Here is a 23,716-nt window from a genome sequence, read left to right as displayed (position 1 = left end):
TGCAGTCTATCTCTCCCTTTAGATCTATTAATGTTTGCTTTATATAATTGGGTGCTCCATTGTTGGGTGCATAGACATTTATAATTGTTATATCCTCTTGCTGAATTGACTTCTTCATATTATATAGTGACCTTGTCTCTTTTTACAGTATTTGACATGTATGCTATTTTATCTGATGGAAGTATAACTATTCTTGCTCTTTTTTGTTTTCTGCTTGTATAGAATTTCTTTTTCCATCCCTTCACATTCAGTGTTTATCTGTATAAGTGAGGTGGATTTCCTATGGGCAGCATACAATTGAGTCTTGTTTCTTATTCATTCAGTCATTACATATCTCTTAATTTTGGAGAATTAAGCTCATGTACATTTAGAGTTGTTATTGATAAGTAAGGACTTACTATTGATATTTTGTGGCTTGTTCTCTGTCATGTAACTCATCCCTTCCATTGTTCCTTTCTTACTGTCTTCCTTTGCAGTTAACGGCTATTCACTGGTAGTATGTTTTAATTCATTGCTTTTTATTTTTAGTATATCTATTACAGATTTTTTCATTGTAGTTACCATAAGGCTTACAAAAATATCATATAGATACAACAAATTATTTTAAACAGATGACAACTTATCTTGGATCACAAGAACAGGAACAAAGGAAAAAAACAACTTTTAAAAAATTCTACAATTTAATTCCATGCCTCCCATATTTTGACTCTTTGTTGTCTCAATTTACATATTTTTACAATATCTACCTCTTAACAAGTTGCTGTATCTATTATTGTTTTTGACGGATTTGTCTTTTAGGCTTCATACTAGAGCTATAAGTGAATGACCCACCACAATTTTAGTATTATTCTGGGGTTATCTCTGTGTATTTAATTTTATCAGTGGGTTTTATAGCTTCAAATATTTTTCTTTTGCAAGTTAGTGGGTTTTTTTTCTTTCAGATTAAAGAACTCCTCTTAGCATTTCTTATAAGATGGGTCTGGTAGTGGTAATTCTCTCACTTTTTGTTTATCTGAGAAAGACTTTATTTCTCTTTCATATTCAAAGGGTAGTTTTGCTGGATACCATATCATTGGGTGGCAGGGGTTTTTTATGAGCACTTTGAACATGTTATCCTCCTTCCCCCTGACTGAAATAGTTTCAATTCAGAAGTCTGTTGTCAGACAAATTGGAGCTCCTTTTACATGCTATTTGCTTGTTTTCTCTTACTGCTTTTAGGGTCCTCTTTTCATCCTTGACTTTTAAGAGTTTGATTAGCATATGCCTTAGAATAGTCTTATTTGGGTCAAATCTATTTGGTGTTCTCTGACCTTCCTGTATGTGGATATTTATATCTCTCTTAAGCTTGGAAATACTTGTGTTACTTTTTTTTGAATAAGCTTTGTACCCTTTGCTCTTGTTCAACTTTCTCTTGAATACCAATAATTCTTAGATTTATTCTTTTGGGGTAATTTTCTATATTGTACAAATGATCTTTATTCCTTTCCTTTCTTTTTTCTCCTCTATTTTCAAATAGACTGTCTTTGAACTCACTGATTCTTTCCTCTGCATGATCCATTCTGCTGTTGAAGCCTCAAATAAATTTTTCAGTTCAGCAAATGTATTTCTCAGTTCCAAGATTTCTGTTTGGTTTCTTTATTATTTGATCTCTTTGTGAAATTGTTCTGATGAATTTCTGAATTAATATTCTGTATTATCTTAGCAATCACTAAGATTTTCTGAAGCTGCTATTTTAAATTCTTGGCCAGAGCTCACATATTGCCATCTCATTAGGGTCAGTCACTGTTCCTTGCTTCGTCCATGTGGGGAAGTGGTGGTTTCCTGTTTGCTGTTGCTTTTCGTAGATGCACATCTTTGCTTTTGCATTGAAGAATGAGTTATTTATTTTAGTCTTCTCTGTATGGCTTGTTTTATTTTTTATTGGGTATGTTTGCTTAGAGATTCTTTGTACTTTACCTGTTGAATATCTTTTTTTGTTCCTGCTAGGTTGCTACTTCCTTTTGGGCACTAGATGATGTCTTAAGCCCAGATTTGCCTTGGCTCTAGTAAACAAACAGAATACTGCCTATTCTAAATTGGGGAGTTCCCAAAAAGAATATCCCAATCATGTTGAAGGGCTGGCTAGGAGTTAATGCCCAGGGAGCTTGGATGTACCTCTTGCAGCATAGTGCCACTGAATCACCACTCTGATTTGGTGTTTCTTTTGACTGAGTTAAAGAACAGAGTTTCCAGGGCTCTGGATAGTAGTCCCTTCTTTCTGTGGCTTGTCTCTGGCTGTCGCCAGGGATATTTTTCCTTTCGGGTACTTACAATGCTTCCGGTGCATTGAGGCAGAGACAGATCTCTTGTAAAGGAACCCAAGATGGTGGGGAAGCTGGTTATCCACCTCAATCTCACATTTTCCAGTGCAGAAACCATGAGCCAGAAGAAAATTTTCCACATGTTTGGTGCTGGGAAGACTGTGGAGAGGGACATTAGGGATATACAAGTTCAATTCTCTTACTATCTGTGCAGTTTCTTCACTTCTCTGTGGCCCCCTAAACTCAGTCATCCTCATATTTGAGTTCTGGGATAGTGCTGCTGAAAATCTCAGTGCTATATATTTATTTTTGGTTTTCTGTCAGGAGAGTGAAGCTAGCTTGCTTCTATGCCATCATTTTGGAAGCAGAAACCTCTATTATAATCTTGTTCTTGTTTTTTTTACTTTTACTTCAGGCTCAGGGATATATGTACAGGTTTTTTTATGTAGGTAAACGAGGTAACATGGGGGTTTGGTATACAGATTATTTAATCACCCACGTAATAAGCATAGTACCTAATAGATATTTTTCATGCTCATTCTTCTCCCTCCCTTTACCTGTAAGTAGGCCCCAGTGTCCATTGTTCCCTTGTCTATATCTATGGGTACTCATTGTTTAACTCCCACTTATAAGTGAGAACATGCAGTGTTTGGTTTTCTGTTCTTGTGTTCGTTGGCTTAGGATAATGGCCTCCAGCTCCACCCATGTTGCTGCAAAGAACCTGTTCTCATATTTTATAGTTGTGTAGTATTCCACAGTGTATATGTACCATATTTTCTTTATCCAGTCTACCATTCATGGGCATTTAGGTTGACATTAGGTTGTCTTTGCTATTATACAAAGTGCCCTCTATTATAAACTTATGAGAATACCATCACATATGCAGTCTTCCATTGACCAAAATGTTATTATATAGTACATGACTATATTTGCAAAAATAAAACCAGTACCCAGCAATATGGAGGTGATGGTTTGGGTGATTTTGTAACTTTGCTCCTTCCCCTCTGGTTTGATAAATCCACTATCTCTCTTTCGCCTCCAGCTTGAGCAGAGACAGAAAAGTGCCCCAAAAATGAATGTATAAGAAATAGATACATCAAATATCTTTTGAGAAATATTTCAAGTTAACCAGCTAAAGAGATTTTAAAATACAATAAACAGAGAGGAGCAACAGCTTGCATTTCTTTCTCCATTTACCAGAATTACATTTGTGGAAAGGTCACAGTGGCCATTTGCCTTCAGCTGAACAAATTTCAGGGAATTTCAATGTGGTGCTAAGGGCCAGTTCCAGAAACTAGGATTTAGAGCAATATCAACAGCAGTAGAAACTATTGAATGTTTTCTTACATATATGCTTTTTAGCTAAAATGTTTCTAAATTCTTTTTGAGACAGTCTTACTCTGTTGCCCCAGCTGTAGTGCAGTGGTACGATCTCAGCTCACTGCAACCTCCACCTCCCAGGTTCAAGTGATTCTCCTGCCTCAGCTTCTCAAGTAGCTGGGATTACAGGCACCTGCCACTACGCCTAGCTAATTTTCTGTATTTTTAATAAAGGCAGGGTTTCACCATGTTGGCCAGGCTGGTCTCAAACTCTTGACCTCGTGATTCACCCACCTAAGCCTCCCAAAGTGCTGGGATTACAGGTGTGAGCCACTGTGCCCAGCCGTTTTTAAATTCTTAATGCAATTTAATCTTCAGCATGATCTAGTTAAGTTGCTAACACATTTTCTTTTAATTAAAATTATTTAATCCAACTCCTTCACTTTACCAGTGAAGAAAAGGGCGAAGTAGGGAAGAGTTGGTCTTATTTATTGAAGCAAAGAAAAATGCCAAAGAATCTTTTTTAGAGAATTAATTCTGGGAGAAAAGAGGGGTCCACAGAATTCCAGAGGTAGGGAGATGGGCAGTGAGCAAGCCTGCTACTTAGGGGGAAAGAGCCAGGTCAACTTCTAGTTTTCCCAGCTACTAGAATTGAGCAAGCTTTACGTGGCTTTTCACATTTAAAGGCAAAGCCTTATGAAAGCTGCAAATGAATTTTATCTTGTCAGTGCTTCCCAATAAGTAAACACAAAGAAAACACAAAGAACTCATAGAGCCCCACACGGAATAAACTAAGACACTTAGCAAGCATATGCCCATGATCACACAGCAAAATCAAGCTTAGGGGGTTTTGGGTACTACATGCATCCATCACTACCTCTTCCACTGGATACGTTTTTTTCTTTATAAAACACTTTAAGACTTCATTTTTGGAGCAATTTTAGGTTCACAGCAAAATTGAGAGGAAGGCATAGAAATTCCCCACATGCCCTCTCTCCCACAATTGCACAGCCTCCCCTGTTATCAACATCCCCACTAGAGTTGTGCGTTTGTTACAACTGATGAACTTACATGGACTCATCATTATCACTGGAGCCCACAGTTTACACTAGGGCTCACTCTTGGTCTTGTACATTCTATGGATTTGGACAAAGCATAATAACATGTACCCACCATGAGAGTATCCTACAAAGTGATTTCACTGCCCTGGACATGGTGGTGGGCACCTGTAATCCCAGATACTCAGGAGGCTGAGGCAGGAGAATCGCTTGAACCCGGGAGGCAAAGGTTGCAATGAGCTGAGATTGTGCCATTGCACTCCAGCCGGGTGACAGTGCAAGACTCCATCCCCCCCCCAAAAAAATGTAAAGAATTATCTGTACTCTGCTTATTCATCCCTGCACGCACACACCCCATGGAAAACAGCACACATTTTATTGCCGAAAAAAATTAAAAGAGTTTCTCATGAAAATCTTGGGAAAATAAAGGAAAGTCTAAATGAGGGAATTAAAGGTATTCAGAAATAATGTCAACATTTTGATGTCTATCCTTCAAGTCGTGTTTTCACTGGGCATATACAACCACATGTAGGTATTAATGAATGTATAAACATAAAGTCTTATCACCTCTCAAAATTGGTAACAGGTTTTATTTTAGAAACTGCTTTTTTTTCTTGTATCATGAACATTTTCTCTTGGCATTGAATAGTCTTAACAAGAAATTTTAAATTACTGCATAATTATCCTATGTGCCTAAGTGCTCCCCTGACTCCCTCTTTAAAATCAGGGTTAAAAAAAAATTAAGAGAGTTGCAAAGTATTTTGGTATCGTAAGCCCAAACACTTCTGTCAACTTCCATGGTTACAGACATGGAATCTCCTATCTGGGGTGGGAACTCTAGTTATATTATCTCCAGTCCTGTTTCTTCCAGATTTCACTTTGGCAAACCTAAGACATTTAACCTCTTGGTCCTGTTTCATCAATAAGCATAGCAAGGCAATGAAAAAAAAATGCTGACCAATTGGCACAGGCTCAGCTTTCATATATTTGGTGAACAAATGAATGAAGGAGTGAGTGAGTGAAAGAAAGCTGTCATCATCATCATCATCATCAACATCTTGTACAGCCCTTCACAGGGCTGAACAATGTGCTTTACAGCTATCCAATACTGGTCTGTTTCTACTTCTGACAAACAGAGAAACACGTAATTCCTCACACAGCAGGGGTTTACCTATGCAGGACAGGAGCAGCAAATGTGCCCCTTAGGCCTAGTCTCCAAGTGCAATGCCTTCAACATTATATTTTAAGAAAATACGTTGCCATGACGGCTGTTAAAGTCAACCTGAAAAGACTGAGGATTCTGTACAAACACAAGGGTAAGACTGTTCCATGCCGGATGGAAACATCAGATGTCAGACTAAAGGCCCTGGCCAAGACCACCCCAGACGGTGGCAAAGAAAGACACTTTTGTCATGTGTCTGCTCCCCTTCCTTCATGTTAAAACCTACCTTTGAGTCCACCAAAAACCCCACCGCTCTCCCATCTAACCACATTTACTTAAAATTTCTACTGAGGTTTTATTTTCACAGTCTGCATTCTATAAACCTTCTGAGACCAAAGGGAGAAAAAAGGACATAGGAATCAGAGAGAGATACAGCTAGGCAGCTTGGGCCTCTCACCCATCCCCACTCACTGTCCCCTCATCTAGTGCTATCTGAATCCCTAGTACTGATGTCTAAGCAGCATACAACATTCTAACCGCCGGAGGATCTGGCTCCACGGGGCTGACGACACCGACAAGGCCAGGCAGGCATGATGAGACTGTGAGTCAGAGGGGACAGATTGCTTGCTGGGGCCCTTGGTTACTCTATCCCTCCCCTTGAGCTTTTGAGAGCCAACCTGTCACCAAGTGACCCTCGGTCCAGCCTGGCTGGATCTCAACCTAGGTGACCTCAGTCTTCCCCTTCCTTATCACAGCTCCTCCTGTTAACAATATATTGACAGCTGGAGAGTCAAGGCCTTCATCACTCTCCTTTGAGTACCAGGAGTGATAAAACTTTCAATGGATTTGCTAGGAATCTGGTTTTTGATCACGTACCCTGCGGAGGGGTAGAGGAGCAAAAATGAATGTGCTGCTTTCTTTCCTTTCTCATCCTTTATTAGGCACACTATCTCACACTGTGGCTTATCGTTCACCTTCCTCTACTAAGGATATATATGAGCCCTTAACATATACCAGCTCATTGTATTCTCATAACCACCCTTTGAAGTAGGTTATTTTCTTGTTTAGCAGATAAGGAAACAGAGGGTAAATAAATTGCCCCAGTCACACAGCTTTCATGTGAAAAGAAAGATCAGAACTCAGCTTTTTGGGGCCAAAGCCTTGCTCTTTCCAACACAATACATTGGTTCTCGAGAGTTCACACCTCTGACTTCACAGTTGAAGAAGAAAGCAGCATTGGTAAAGTAGAAACACCTAGGAATGAGGCTACCCAAATTCAAATCCCAGCTCCACCAGTTTCTAAGTGGCGTTGGGTGAGTCACTAAAGTTCTATGTGCCTTAGTTTTCTCATCTGTGTAATGGGGGTAATAATAAATCATAGTTGTGATGAGTATATAAAACCTAATAAAAAGAAAATGGTTAAGCCAGGCATGGTGCTTCATGCCTGTAACCGCAGCATTTTGAGAAGCTGAAGCTGGAGGATCTCTTGATTCCTGGAGTTTGACACCAACCTGGACAGCATAATGAGACCCCATCTCTAAAAAATACAAAAATTCGCTGAGCATAGGGCCATGAGCCTGTAGCTACTCAGAAGGAGGCTGAGGCTGCAGTAAGTTGTGATCACACCATTGCACTCCAGCCTGGGTGACAGAGTGAGGCCCTGTCTAAAAAAAAAAAAATTAAAAAGGAAAGTGGCTAGCAGTGTTCAGTAAGCATTTGGTGTTATTATCATCTTTAAGATCAACAATCATGCTCTGAGTCATATCAGTAATCTATTCAGAACAGAGGTCTACTTCCAATAGTGACACCAAAGGAAAATTTAGGGGAGATATTGTTATACTCTGAAATCACTGAAAATGGTGGATGAACAACCTGTTTCAGATCATAATAGCAAACACCTTCATAGCACTTTCTATACACCAGACATGGTTCTAGGTTGTTCATCTATATCAACTCATTTAATCCTTACAGTAACCCTATAGCATAGGGAAAATTAACATCTCCATCTTTTTTAAATTTTTTTTTTATTATACTTTAAGCTCTGGGGCATATGTGCAGATCGTGCAGGATTGTTACATAGGTATACACATGCCACGGTGGTTTGCTGCATCCATTCCCCTGTCATCTACATTAGGTATTTCTTCTAATGTTATCCCTCCCCAAATCCCCTCATCCCCTGCTATCCCTCCCCTAGCCCCACTACCCCTCAACAGGCCCCAGTGTGTGATGTTTCCCTCCCTATGTCCATGTGTTCTCATTGTTCAACACCCACTTATAAGTGAGTACATGTGAACACCTCTATCTTATAGATGAGAAAACTGAGATTCAGAGGGTTAAATACTCACAAGTAGTAAGTAGAAGAGACAGGATTCAAATCCAAGTAGGCTGTTTCCAAGGTCAGAGAGCATTAACCATCATGCTGTTCTGGCTCTGAGGTATGTCATTCATAATTCTGAATGGCAACAATAGCAATAAACATACATGGAGAACTTGCTCTGAGCCAGGCACTGTGCCAAGTGCTTTCCATGTGTTTCTCTGTGTTCTTTCATTTAGTTCTCACAATTGCATTACTATCTTGCATTTTATATATGAAGAAGCCAAGGCACAGAAAGATTAAGTACCTTAATCAAGGTTACACAGTAAGTGGCAGAGAAGGGATTCAGTCTGTGCGCATCAGAAGCCCATGCTCTCACCTACAACACACTCCCCAGACCACCTGTATTAAAACTACCTGGGATGGTCTTATTCATGGACCACAATCCAGACCTCTTCCCTCAGAATCTCTGGAGGTGGTATCTAAGTCTCTGCCTTTTAAATGAGCATATTCCTTTGAGAATCACAGCCCTATGATGCTGCTTTTACTATTTCCAAGAGAATGTGTTACCAAAAAAAGGCACCTTCCTTCCCTCCAGTCCATGTAAGGCTGTACTTTGCACTGGTTCTCCCTTCCCACTTGTCTAAATATAAAGGATAATAACTCTGCCTTCTTAATGGTCTTTAAAGGGATTCTGACCTTCTGAGCTATACTCTAGATCCACTACCCTGGAACCTGCCCCTCCTTTATGCTGCTGGACAACCATGGACAAGACACCTTGCCACAGCATTTCCCCAAAGCCTCAAGAAAATGGAAGCACAGGGATGAGATTGTTGATGTCACCGTAGCTGGAAAACACAATGAGCATAAAGGGTTTTGGAAGAAAAAATGCATATTTGTCAGACATAACCATTATTCTCTGCAGAATTTAAAAAGACACAGATGGTCAAGGGAGAGAAGGAGGCAAGATGTAATGTCTCCTCCAAGGGCCCACACATACATGGCCTTTTCAAGCAGTCTGTTCACGTTTATGTCATGGCATTCTGGGCTCCTCCCACTTGCTTTTACATTTCTTAGTCTCTTTTCTCTAATCCCTCTTCCATTTATCTTTCCACATGCTGCTTTACTTTAAAAACAGAAATTCCACATCCATATCCAAAGGGAACAAAACCCAACTCTAGGAGCTTGGAGGAGCCCCCAGTTGCCATTATCCTCAACAACTGTGGTGCTGGAAATCCTTGAAAGACAGCTGCTTCTGGGTTATTTCAAATGTTGGAATATGAGCTGAATGGGTCTTATTTCTATTAGCATCAGTGACCAAAAAAAAAAAAATTGAATAATGCATCTAAAAATACTTGGCTGCCAGGTGTGATAGCTCATGCCTATAATCTTAGAGCTTTGGAAGGCCGAAGTAGGGAATGGCTTGAGATCAGGAGTTCGAGACCAGCCTAGGCAACATAGCAAGACACCATCACCACCCCTGGTTTCCACAAAAAGTTTAAAAATTAGTTGATCATGGTAGCACACATCTGTGGTCCCAGCTACTCAGGAGGATGTAGGAGGGTCAATGGAGCCCAGGAGGTCAAGGCTGCAGTGAGCCATGATTGTGCCACTGCACTTCAGCCTGGGTGACAGAGCAAGATTCAGCCTCAAAAATAAATAAATAAATAAATAAATAAATAAATAAATAAAACTTGGCAATATAATTCAGCAAATATTATATCAATCAAAGCACTAGAACGACTACATCAAAAACAACAAAATATAAACTACACCCTAAAAATCCAATCTTGTTTTCCCCAGACTCAGGAATTCTACAAACTATCCCACCTGTTCCTCTTCTTGCACATCCTAAAATCTTCTTTCTGAGTCAGAATACATTAGAACTACATCAGGGGTCTTGATCTGCCACTCTCTACCTCTTTGCCAAAAGCTTCCAGAATTAATGTTACTGTCTTCCTATCCAGATTCCCCTATGTGAAGCGGAAGCCAGATTTTCTGTCTACCAAAGGCAGCTGGCCAACAACAGATGTCAAGTGTAGAAAAATGTTGAGCTAGGGTGATGCATTTGTAATGGTATGTCCAATGGGTCCCGAAGCCCTGAGCTGACAACAGCTTCAGGCAGGCTTGTCCTTATTATAGTTACCTCCCCCAGCCTTGCAAGCTAGAACAAGATGAAGGGAAACTTCTTTTTGCCTGAAGATTCCTGGCTGGCTCTAAACTTGAATCACCACTGATGGTCATAAGCAACATCCCATCTGCAGACTTTTAAAGGGGCCTCAGTATTTGGGGTGGAACATCATTAACCCAAAACCACCTAGTCTGTATTATCCCTCACATGCCTACAAGAACCTACCACCAGCCCTATCTCAAACACAGAGAAATGAAGTCACGGCATGTAAAAGGCATTTCTCCTAATGCTGGAAGGTGGGTGCATGTTAAAACCAAGGAGAAAAAGCAAGTATCAACAGGTAGATATATGCCAAGTCTTTTGGGATTTTTTTTTTTTCTCTGACAGAGTCACAGATGAATAGAATGGAACTTTGGACTAAAGTGAGCCACAAGAGGATCATGTAAGTTTCATCCAATTATAGATGAAAACACCCAGTATCGCTCCTTCTCAATTCCTTGTGAAACTTGTGTTAGTAGGAATAGTAGAAGAAGGAAGGGGAAGAGTATATGACAACTTTAAGTTCTTGAGTATTCCCATTTTTCCAGGCACTATGCTAAGTATGTTAAATGGATTATCTCACTTAATAACCTGCAGCCCACCTATGATATAGACACAATTATCCTCAGTCTGCAGACTGAAAGGTGATAAGGCCACATCAGTGAGGGAAGTAACTTGCTGAATAAAACTGGTCATAAATGACAGGATTCAAACCTGATCAGTGTTTCAAACCACAATACTTTATACCCCATGCATGTGCACATGCATACATATATACACACAAATATACACCTCATATGCGAGCTTGTATTATTCTGTGTGCATGCACAAGTAAACTTATATCCATTCCAAGAAACCTATATCAAAGATGAATTTGATACATATTGAGTGGGGGCTGAGAAGATCACAGCTTCCCAAAATGCACCTAGGCAAGATGCCCTTTAAAGGAGCGGCTGGTTTTATTCCTCATTAATTGTCACTGCAGTCATCGTCTGAAACAAGTCTGGGCGGAGAGAAGGCACACAACGCTAGGGCCAAGAGAAAAACCATGTTGGGTGACAACAAGAACAATATTTAGCAAAGGCAGGAATAAAGTAGGTCTCAGAAACAGCAAATAAGGAGTCAATGAACAGGTCAAATCCATGTGCTGTCTCTGTGGGATAAAGCCCCAGTATAAACAGACAGACTACTTTCAGGTTGTGCAAATCAGGGTCACAGTGACTGAGCTCTACCAGAACTGGCAAACATAAGAGTAATTCTGCCCACAAATTGGACCAAAATTCTTATTTTACATTGTGGTCAAATGTTTGATAGTCAATGATCATCTAATAAAATATCAATCAGGTAGAAATACTGACAATGCAGGGGGCAGCTCAAACAAATAATAGCAAGGGATTGAAGAAGACTCTGTGGGAGGAGAGAAAAGGAAAAAAAGAGGTAACGGAGGAGAAAAAAGAGGGGGAGAAGAGGAGTGATTAGACCCTAGACTTAATGTCCCAGGGATTAGAAGGATGCTCAAATATTCTCTGTAAACTGAGGATAATTGTATCTGACATGACACATCTGGCTGGGAAGTCAAGTCACAGCTCTTCTCACTCCCCCAAACTGCCACATCATCAGGAGTGCTAACAAATGAGATTCACGCCTCAGTTTACTGAATGATCCCAGACCAGCCACATTACCACAAGCAACTGGAATACAGGAAAAGAGTTTTCTCCATAGCCCAAGCCAATTAGTGCTGGCAAGAACCTTTCTCATAGGAACATGGATGTGCCATCATCTCCACGGTCCTTTCAACATCTCAGCAAATGTTAAGTGACAAAGACATCAGACTTCCTACCCACACCTCAGCAAAAGTCTGAAGAGAAGCCCATCATTCTTGACTTTCAAAGTCCCTTCTTACCCTTTCTTCTGTGATGGTGAGATATTCTTCCACATTGTATGCCTTATGAGCAAGAGATCAGAGTTTTCCAATATGTATTCCACGAAGCACTAATTCCACTGGATGGTATAAGGTAAAAAGACAAAAAAAGGCTTCATGGTCAAATAACTTTGTGAAATGTTTCATTGTAAAAATGAATTATCGCTTTCTTCACTGCAGGACTCTGCAGAGTCTATAATCTTCAAATCCCCCAGACTTATTTCATCATAACATCCTGGGTTCTATTTATTTTTGCTGAATATCTCCCAAAATTAGCATTCCCTGAAACCCATTTTGGGAAATGCCAGGCTAAACCATAAGTTCTCTCAGTAGATTGCAAGAGCCTTCAGAAAAAGGACTTTGTCCTATTCATCTTGATATCCCCAACACCTATAACCATGCCTGGCACCTGACAGGGGCTTGATAAGGATTATTGAATAAATACATGAATATGGACATGGGAACATGTGTGATTCCTAGCATAAAGGCTATTTGTGACCAAGACTGGCATTAGAATCTTCTCTTGCTGTGCCTTTTCAGAGTATTGTACAGAAAAAAGAATCCATTTGCTCCATTAGTGAATATTTTTGTTGATTGCAATTTGTATCTCATTTCTACGAGGGCTTGAGATACTTATCCATTCTGTTCTACCAGGGGATTGGCCAGAGGATCAGGCTTGCCCAAAAGGGAGGCTGAACACCATTGGGAAGCAGGCAGTTAACCCCCTGGGAGGCAAAAAAACTGACCAAAAAGTGTTGTAACAAAGATTCCTTACCACCAGCCATGTTCTCCCTTCCGCTGGTATCCAAGTAAGCAAAGGTAGGTTGAAAATTACAGGAGTAGATGACACCAGGTAGAAGCTAAGCCCAGGTAACTTGTCCTAGGACATTTCAAGTGTTCTCCATCATTCTCGTTAACTTCTAAGGAGGGATCCCATGGTGGATGCAAAAGTCTAAAGGGAAACCCATGTTTCTTAGACTTTCAAATTCCCTTCTTACCCTTTCCTCTTTAATGGTTAGATATTCTTCCATGTCATATGACTTATGGGCAAGAGATTAGAGTTTTCTGAACTGTATCCCACTGAGCACTGATTCCACTGGATGGCATAAGGGAAAAAGACAAAAAGAGGCTCTGTGGTCAAAAAACTTGAGGTGATCAGAGAATTAACTGATCACCTCCAAAGGAACCCTATAAAGTAAATGGAAGTGCAACTGGATTTGAAAAACATTGACACCGTAGCTTCTTGGAGTCATCAAATAATTCATTTGATTTGAAGCAAACCAAGCCAACATCCCCTCTCCATCCAGTGGTTTTTCATTAAACCAGCTGGAATTTTTTTTAACTTAACATAAATTCAGTGCATGAGGACAATTGCTGAATCTCCCCCTGAGCTAAAGTTAGCTGAATGCGTTCCTCACTCTGTTCTGGCAGCAACAGCCTGGCTTTCCAATCACCAAGTCAACTGACCAGACTTCTATTTACATGGATGCTTGCTGCCAAACCACTAACTCAACCCTCTGAGACAGCCAGAACCTCAGAGAGGGTGGTGATAAAGACACCCGACTTCAGGAATAAAGGCATTTATCCAACACCAGAGGCAGAAGACTGACAGAAATAGTAGTCTTCAAAGCTTCTCAGCCAAGGATGGGTACTTTCTTAAATAGCTGACATAAGGTCTAGGACACTGGTATAGACAGCAGATCCTCATTTGAGGTTGAGATGAATTGGTTAAAACTCATCTTAGGATTAGAGGAAAGGGATTGAGTCTCCATCCCCTGCAATATTCACCAACTATGTTTTGCCAAAAAAAGAAGGGAGAAAAATGCTCCCCCTTATTCATTCCAGGTCTGCTCCTCCCATCCCATGTCTTAAGAGTTTATGCAGAACACATCCATAAAGGAGCAGACAGACACGATGTTAGGGCCACACTGGAAATAAATGGTCTCATTCTCAACTCTGTTCCTCTGCAAACAGGCATGTGATTTGGGTGATAAAAAGCGACCACGGGACAAAGAAATTCTCACCTCCTATGTCTACTCAGACTGAGGTACATAACACTGTGGACAGCTATCCCCAAAATGCTTGGACTTTCAGTCTGCCTGGAACCCCTGTTTTCTCTAGGGAATGGCTCCTCTTGGGTTCCATGTGGTGCTACTGGGGCTGCTGATGCCTCTGTCCTCTACCTGCATTCACTCCACCTCCACAGAGGTGAACACATTGACGCAGGCCCGCCTGAGCACTTGGGATGTTCCAGGGATAAGCAGACTTCTTTACTAACACCATGATTTTTTATCATTTGGCCAAAATACAGCCAGCAGATCTGCCACCGCTGGACCTACTGCTAACTGCAGTGGTGTTGTGTCATATCTCAGGGCATGCCCTATGGAGTCAGACGGGATTCAGAAACAGACAGCCAGCTATATGACACAGACAGGTACTGAATTCCTTTGCCTAAGCTCTTTTGTGTATGAAGTGGGGCAAACAATAATAGTACTTGCCTCTTAGGTTTGTTGTGAGGATTAAATAAATATATATAAAGCATATAGGGGAGTGCTTAGCACTTACCCCAAACTCAATAAATTATTTGGGTAACCAAACTTGGGATTTGTTTCCTTAGGCATTCTAGGACGGAAGCCTCTTGAAAGATATTTCCACCATTGATGATTCTATCATCAAGGGTAAAGGCGCCTTGATGTGCAACCCCTACTGACTCCATTCGCAACCCAGGTGGACTCTGACTCTGTCTTACAGACAATTACAACCAAGAAAAAGGAGTAGAGTTGAGTAGCAGTCATACTGGATCAGAGATGAAATATCTCCAGCCAACTCCAATTCTCTGCCTTTCTTGAGTGGTTTTGTTTACAGGTATGAAATTTGGTGTGTCCTACTTTTTTTTTTTTTTTTTTTTTTTTTGAGACAGAGTCTCACTCTGTCACCAGGCTGGGGTGCAGTGGTGCAATCTCGACTCACTGCCAACTCTGTCTCCCAGGTTCCAGTGATTCTCCTGCCTCAGCCTCCGAGTAACTGGTACTATAGGCATGTACCACCACACTCAGCTAATTTTTGTATTTTTAGTAGAGATCGGGTTTCACCATGTTGGTTGGTCAGTCTGTTGTCAATCTCTTAACCTCGTGATCCACCCACCTTGGCCTCTCTGAAGCAGTGTGACTGCTACTCCCTACTCAACTCTACTCCTTTTTCTTGGATTATAGGCATGAGCCACTGCACTCAGCCGTACTTCTCTTCATTTTAATCTAAAGCTCTGGTCTAGGTCTTGTGATGACTGACAAACAGAATTTCTTGAACATAGATCAGGCTTGGAATCTAATAGAGTTTCTGTCACTGATCTGGTAGCTCTCAATTTTCCAGCTGGCCTCCAGGTCCTCTGCCCTGAAATTCAGGAACTGGAAAATGTAAACATTGCATTTCCCTCCCCTTTAAAATAAGAGGGGAGGGAGGCTGGGATCTTGTGACTTTCAGATATTCACAGAGTGAGGATGACAGCTCCTCCCTCATAACAGGCGAATGGGGCACAACTTTCCCTCGTTTATCATGGAAATGGCACTTTTCCCAATTTGCTTATACCCCAAATCAACTGCAGCCTCTAGAGCTGGTCCCAGGGAAGGCAGGTAGAGAAGCTTTCTTTTGCATCAGGATTGGCCGCCCCAGTGGGGCAGATGGAAATAATTTTCAGACTTAAGACCTGTCATTAGGTCCCAGGCACCATTATCTTGGCCGTTTCTGTCTAGCCAGTATAACCCAGACGGGGATAAAATCCAGTCAAACCCATGGTCCATGACAGTGGCATTCTAAAGCCCTCCCCAAGACTTCTGCCTATTCCTAAGGGACTTACATGCTCTAGGCCACCTCTGCTTCTGGGCTCCCATGTCTAATGTGCTTTATTCACAGGCTATTGACCCAGATATAACACCCAGGCCTGTCCTCAGATTCCACGGAAAACTCATACTCAAGGGCATGCATGAAAGTAAAACATTTTACCAGAGTTGGAGGTCACAGAGAGAGGTGAGATTATGTTCCATGAAATATACAGATTAAAGTATGTTAGACATGGATAAAAGTCTGATGTACTGGATGCTCTGAAAAATCCTGTTGGCCAATTAGTCCTCAGAGGCTTGACTCCCTTATTTTCTTCCATTCAGCAGCTAACCTTCCACCTTCTCTCTCTCATTCCCCCTTCCTGTCCCATCCCTCTCAGAAACTGAAGTCAAAACTTCAAACGCTAGTAGGGATTATCAGGTATCAAACATATGGGTTGAGAGGTGGGGCGACAGACCCTAGAAAGGATCCAGCCTACCTCAAGACATTCAGGTTCAAAACACTGTGAAGCACTGTGTCCTACTAAATAAATTCTGCGGGCCTTTTGGCTCCAAAGGCTGACAGTTTGTGGTCCATCAGCACAGTCTCCCTCTTGGCCACAGCCAGCCAAGATGCAGCAACAATGCCGCTGAAACAGGAGACAGCAAGGGCTCCCTCTCCCCTGCTTCATGTGCATCCTGAAACCTTAACAAAGTTAGATATCCATCAGCATAATCAGTCCATATGCTGGATGTGTGAATGTAAGTCATCCAGGTAACAGGGAAACTTGGGTTCAGAAACTAGACAGCCTGAGCTCACGCTGAGCTCCACTAATCTGCCAGTGTAGTCTTTTATTTATTTATTGTGGAAAATATATATAACATAAAATTACCTTTCAAATCATTTTTCAGTGCATAGTTTAGTGTCATTATTACATTCATTCATACTAATGTGCAACCATCACCACCGACCATCTCCAGAACTTTTCACTATTCCAAATTGAAACTCTGTACCTACCAAATAATAACTCCCCATTCCATCTTCTCTGGCCCCTGGCAATTACCAACCTACTTTTGTCTACATGAATGTGACTATTCTAGGTACCTCATATAAGTGGAATCACAGACGTTTGTCTTTTTGTGTCTGGTTTCCTTCACTTAGCATAAGGTCTTAAGATTCATCTGTGGTATAGCATGTATCAGAATATCCTTCATTTTTAAGGCTGAATAATATTCCTTTGTAGGTATATACTGCACCTTGTTTATCCATCAATGGACATTTGGGTTGTTTCCACCTTTCAGCTGTTGGGAATAATGCTGCTATGAACATGATGTAAAAGTATCTAATCAAGTCCCTGCTTTCTTTGGTGTATACACCCAGAAATGGAATTGCTAGATCAAGTGGTAATTCTATGTTTAATTTTTTGGGGAATCATACCGTGTACCCTTAAACCTCTGTGTATCATAGAACCTCTCTGGATCTCATCTGTAAAACAGGGATAATAATAGCAATCTCATCTCAGGGTGGTCTGAGAATTAATGCACATAAAGCCTTTGGCTCAAAGACTGGACATATTATAAATGTTCACTGTGTTTTCTTGATGTTTAATCTCTTTGTCCTCTGAATTGAGGGACTTATCCTAAAATAATCTCTAAAGTCACTCTCAGCTCCCAAAATCCATGATCCCATCATTAAATTATTTTCCTGTTGGGGATGCCAGGAGCTCTCAGAACATAAATTAAGGGAACATCCTCTTCATGATCCTTGCAAAAATCCACCTCTGCCAAGAAGGCCCGATTTTCCTAGCTTTCTCCTAGGAATCTGGCAACACATCCCAGTGTAACCTAACATCTAATTTTTCTTGCCACTCCTTCTCCCTTCCTTTCTTTCCACATTTCCTTTCTCAGCTGGCTTTTCCTGCCCACTGAATATCTGCACTTCAAATTATCTTCCCTAGTTGCATTTATGTTCATTCCCCACAAGCTAATGTCTGTTGGAAGCAACACTTGTGAAGTTCTCCAGATTAAGGTTTCATTCCCAAGAGTCCCATATTTTAAATGAGGTTTTCCTCTTCGGCAGAATCACACTGGCAGAGCTACTGCAATTTGGTGAAGTCAGTGGAGCTGGGTTTCTCCCCTCGTTCTGTTTATGTTGTGTTATCACTTGGCCTCATGTTTGGATTCTCATCCTCCCAACATGTGTCACACGCCAGTGAGCAACAACACTCTCCCGTGCCATCCCAGTGGATGTTTACATTTCAGCAAATACTCTTTTTAGAAAAGTTAATTAGAGGAAATATGCTTCCAAGCTTTTCTTGACAGGGCCAGATTCAGAATCCCAGCAGGGAGTGGACTCCCCTCGCTACTTGAAGAAATATTTTCCTTCTCCACGCTATTCCTCTGTCTTCCCTTTAAATGTGAGTAAAACATTCAGCAACTAAAATATCCTTGCTAAATACACGAAGGTGGGCTCTGGTTCAGGCAGCAGTTTAGCTACCAACAAAATGTGCATCCTCCCTGAAGCTTTTTCATAGCAAAAGGTAAAAGAGGTTCTTGGGTCAGAAAGAAATGGATTTTTCAGATTCTGGGCTAGGAAAAGAGGCAGCTCAGGTGTTTTGGGGGTTGTGTGTGTTTGATTTTTTTTAACTTTTATGGCTTTGAAGCATCTCACCTGCCATGTTATAAAAAAGAAGTAGGGGAACACTGACATAACCAGGAGAAATCAAATCCGCTGAGCCCTGGCATTCTGCGGAGACCCAGGTCCTCTGGAGTTGGTCTACCGACACCATGCCCAAAGGCAGAGATGAAGTAGGGAGGTATCTTAATGCAAAGTCACCTACTTACCCCTGAACAAGTGTTTAGGTTTATGGATTGTCAGTCCTTATGAAGGGCTCCTTCTTCCTTTACTACTGTCTTTGGGCTGCTCCAGACACCATGGAGGCAACATTCAAATGAAACACTCATCATCTTGATTGCAAATCATTAAAGAAGATCCCACCTGGGCAGGCAGGCTCTAAGCAGATGGAAAGTATTGACCAAAATGAAGGGCAGAGGGGTTTGTGTATCTCAGCTTTTTGTTGATCATGAAGGGATGTATGTATGGATGTGTTTCCCTTCTACACAGGCTACTGCATTTAGCACCCTTGCCACAACTTACCTGGCCTGCTTCATTCTCAGGCACTTGCCAGCTACTTGCAGTGACAGAGCACCCAGCTCTCAGGTAGAGCTCAGGTGACAGGTAGCCAGCACGGAAGGGATGCAGGAGAGGCTCACACATAGCCAGCCCCTATTCAGAGGTGCCCTGTTTCATCACATCTGTACATCTCAGCCTGTCCTCACCTCATGAGGTCTCACCTTACCCCCTGGGCCATAGAAGGACAGATGTTCCTATGTCATTCCCACTTCCCTCCCTGCCAGCAAGCAGGCTGTTATAAGACAAGCCTGCCATTCCCTTGCTTCTGCCCTTAGCTGGATCTCCATGTCATGTCCCAGCCTCATTTGTCCCCAGAAGCCCATTTGACCTGGGGATTGTGGCTTAGAAAATAACATATGAAAGCCAAAGAACCAAGAGATCTTTCAAAACAAACCTTGTGGATCCCCAGAAACAATCTGCACTTTTAACCTTGGCTTTTTCTTCTTTCTCACTCTCATCAGAAAGGAAGTGCGTCTATATATGCTGAGTGAGTCAATCCTGTGCTTAGGTCTGCTCTGAAGGAGTATGGCCGTAAGATTTCATGAAGCAAGATTCACCAGAAAACACCAAACAAGCCCTGCGCTTTATTCCTTTCTTTCTTTTCCTCTCTTCATTCTTTCCTGCTCACCTCTGAGGGATCCCTTGCCAAGGGAAACTTTGCTTTTGCAAGTCAGAGTGGGTAACACAGACAGAATTGATTCCCTAAGGCAATTTGGTACTTTTAAAATGACAAAAAGAGCAAGTAAAAATGGGAGCTGGTCCCCTTTCCTGAGAGAGTTCAGTCCCACGATTGGAGATGACATATCAATCTCACAGTCTTAGGGGAGGGTCACAGGAGCTCCAGCACCACCAGCCAAGTCCCCAAGATTATCCCTGGCAAAGCACCCCCCCAACCCCACCCCAAACGCACACCCCCCACCTCCTGAGACTCCCAGTCCTTCTCCCAGGCAGACTCCAGGAGGAAAATGCTCCCTCTGAGGGTGTCCCAGACGCTACTCACAGTACCTCTTGGCAAGGAAGAGATGAGAAGGAGCTGCAGAAAAGTGAGCCCCAACTGCGTCCAGCAGCCCAGCTCCATCCTTGCCGCGGCTGGTGCCCGAGCGTCTGCTGGGGAGGGATAGGAGGGACCCAGGGAGGCCCGGGGGCAGGCGGCTCTTACAGGGACCTCCCCGAGCCCCAGCTGAACCGGAGCTCGGGTTTCAGCTCGCTAGCCTCTCTCATCCTCAGCGGAGGGGAACCACCTTCAGCCAGAGCGACGTCAGCCCAAACCTCTCGTCTCTGCTGCCTTAACCCTTGCGGGGCCCCGGGAGGTGTGGCCGCGCCCGGAGACCCGCGGACGGCGGCTGGGAAGGAAGCTGCGGGGCAGGGAGACCAGCCCAGGTCCAGATGGGCTCCCTGTGTTGGGTGCTGGGAGGAGGGGCCGCAGGACCCTGGGCGGGAGCAGAGATACGCAGGGCTGCCATTCCCTCGCTCAGGTGAGGCGGGGAGGTCTCGCTGCGGGAGGCTGAGGTGGGAGCTCGCTCTGACTGCACGCGGGGAGCCTGATTGAAAGCCTGGCGGGAGGAGAAGGAGCTGGTGATGGGAGGAGAAAGGGTCTTCCCTCACTCCGCACCCAACACCCCTCGTTTAACTCCTTCCCCTTCCGTTTGCTCCAGGTGATGACAGTTTGGAAACCTTATCTTTTGCAACTATAGGCTACTGAAAAAAGTTTTCCTCTTTCTGTGATCCCCATGATGGTGAATTCAGCAACATAAATCGTTCCTAGCACATGCCAGGCAGGGATGGAGAAGAGCCGTCGCTGCCTCCACCGAGAGGGCTCAGTTAGGTACAACACAGCAAGTGACATCTCAAAGTGAAGAAGAGGGATGTTGTATAAGATAATAGGTGACATTTTTGGTAAACTTCTCCGTGCCAGGTGTCATGTACCTTACATGTATTAACTCCCTCACAACAAACCTAGCCTCTGTATTTGACAATTAGAGAAATGAAACCATTGAGAATTCGGTAACTCATCCAAGGCCACAGAGTTAGTGAGGGGCAGAGCCAGAGTTTGAACCCAGGCACCTCATGTTCACAGGTTGCTGTCTTAGCCACTAGGCTAAGAGCTTCTTAGGATGCTGAATATGCAGAACTATATTTAACAATTTGATATGGCTTGGCTGTGTCCCCACCCAAACCTCATCTTGAATTGTGGTTCCCATAATGCCCACGTGTTGTGGGAAGGACCAGGTGGAGATAATTGAATCATGGAGACAGTTACCCCCATGCTGCTGTTCTTGTGATAGTGAATGAGTTCTCACAACATCTGATGGTTTTATAAAGGGCTTTTCCCTCTGTTGCTCAGCTCTTCTCCTTGCTACCAGCATGTAAAGAATGACGTGTTTGTTTCCCCTTCCACCACGATTGTAAGTTTCCTGAAGCCTCCCCAGTCATGCTGAACCATGAATCAATTAAAACTCTTTCCTTTATAAATTACCCAGTCTCAGGTATGTCTTTATTAACAGCATGAGATCAGACTAAGATGCTATTACAGTAACAAGATACAATAAGTGGTATTGCCCATATCTTATGGATACAGAAAGGAAGACTCAGAGATTAAGTGACTTGCTCAAGATCACTTATCTAGAAGTGGCAGAGCAAGACTCACACACAGCCCTAATGTACAGCTGGGGTTTGGGGCCATGCTTGGTCCCAGTTAGCACTCTCAGATTAAGAACCAAGGTTGGGAGATCATTCAGGGCTGGGGCTGGTGGGAAGGCTTCCCGGAGCCTGGAGGCTTGACTTAACAGTGAGAGAAAGAGGTAGAATTTCAATCCATGGAGGGAGGGAGGGAGGTCTTTCTAGGAGGAAGGACTGAAATTAGCCAGTATCACTAGGAAATAATGAGTATGTATATGTGTATATCGTAACTTATATTTATACTTTCCCCCCACCAAGGGATTCATGGCAATGTATATCATTGAAATGCATTTTATAAGAGCTTTGATAAATATAACCAGTCATGAGTAGGCTATACCATCTAGGTTTATGTAAGTACCCTCTATGATGTTCACACAATGATGAAATTGCCTAACGATACAGTTCTCAGAATATTTACCAATTGTTAAGCAGCACACGACTATATATAGATATAGAGAGAGATAAAGAGATCGAGATATAGAACAAACAGAACTGAATAACAAAAGCTAGCTAAAGAGGATAGACAATATGTATGTGTAATTTGGCTGTGGCAGAGAACAGGAAAATAATAAGATTGTGACCAGGGTGATTTAATTTTACTCATTTTATTCTCCAGATGTTGCGGGGCGGGGGGTGGGCGGTATCCTGGGGTCCTGGAAGGCCTTGGTTTAGGAATAGGGGGTGCTGGGCTCAAAGCTAAGTCTCAGGAAGAGAAGTTACCTTGGATTATTGATTCTACTAGAAAGAATTTCTAAACTCCAGCCCTGCTTCTGGGGACCTGCTGCAGTGAAATGACTGGAAGTAAGAACTCAGCAGGGCTGTGTTCTGATTGTTGATTCGCCACTTTCTGGCTATGTAACCTTAAGCAAGTTAAGTAACTCTCTGAATCTCAGTTTTCTCATCTGTAAAATGGAAATAATAATCAAACCTACTTTTTAGATCATTGGAAGAATTTGATAAGATTATGCATATAAGGCCCATAGCACAGAGCCTAGCACATACTAAGGGCACAATAAATATTAATTATTATCTCTATTATCTGTTTTGAGACTGACCCCAAGAAAATCCCGTGGTATGGGTCTTGTTCCTACCCTCAGCTTCCATATCGAGGTGAAATCAGTTTAAAATAAGCACCAAGAGTAGCCTTGAACAGGAGCAGAATACCAGAGGGCAGCATATACCTACGAGGTAGAGGGCAGAGGTTAGAAGAAGGGAGGTTCACCTTGTAGCTGGCCAACTAGTACTTTGGTGATGGCAGTGGGAAAAAGATGACTTAGTTTCTAAATAACTGTAGCCGTAAGAGCCTCTCAGGAATCTGTTTCTACCCTAGCTGACAGCACCACTTCTTTCTTCCTTCCATCTCCCCAGTTCCCCCTTTCCCCTATACACACACCTCCCTGAGTCAATACCCAGCAGGCTCATCCCTACATGAATTGCATCCCCTTGACAGGGTGGGGCTCTAGGTGATGAAACTGAAGGGTGGCAGTGTATACCGCCCCCAAATATGCAGAAGGATTATTTTGAGCTGAAAGCAGTTAAGAAGAAGGAGATACAAGAAGAGGTCTCCACTCTCCCCCAATTTTCCTAAAAGCAGAACTTGAATTTATAAAAGTGTCTCCACCTCCCCTTTCTACCAGGACAAACAGAAGTTAATCATTGGAGACAACCCTAGACCCTTATCAGCCCAGAGGAATCTCTATAGCAAAACTTACCAAATAGTCTTATCTCCCATGAGTACCCGCATTTATTTATCTTCCCATAATTTGCCCTAGAAGCTCAAAGGC

The 23,716-nt window shown here is 42.4% G+C and overlaps 1 protein-coding gene across 2 annotated transcripts in view; it reads right to left on the bottom strand.

Annotated features, from left to right (window-relative positions):
* The window catches only part of PAMR1 (peptidase domain containing associated with muscle regeneration 1), a 96,916-nt gene extending 76,039 nt beyond the window's left edge, over window positions 1-20,877 (bottom strand). For both annotated transcript variants that reach the window (XM_032283560.1, XM_032283561.1), the window contains exon 1: window positions 20,259-20,877. In XM_032283560.1, the coding sequence (XP_032139451.1) occupies window positions 20,259-20,331 (73 nt within the window). In that variant the 5' untranslated portion in view covers window positions 20,332-20,877. The remainder of the gene's footprint in view (window positions 1-20,258) is intronic.
* Window positions 20,878-23,716: the final 2,839 nt, after the last annotated feature.

This window comes from Sapajus apella, unplaced genomic scaffold (assembly GCF_009761245.1).
Source record: "Sapajus apella isolate SASKATOON/1434 unplaced genomic scaffold, GSC_monkey_1.0 scaffold14, whole genome shotgun sequence".
NCBI classification, from domain to species: Eukaryota; Metazoa; Chordata; class Mammalia; order Primates; family Cebidae; genus Sapajus; species Sapajus apella.
Note: the sequence above shows the minus strand (reverse complement) of the source record. Positions and strands in the feature narration are given on the sequence as shown.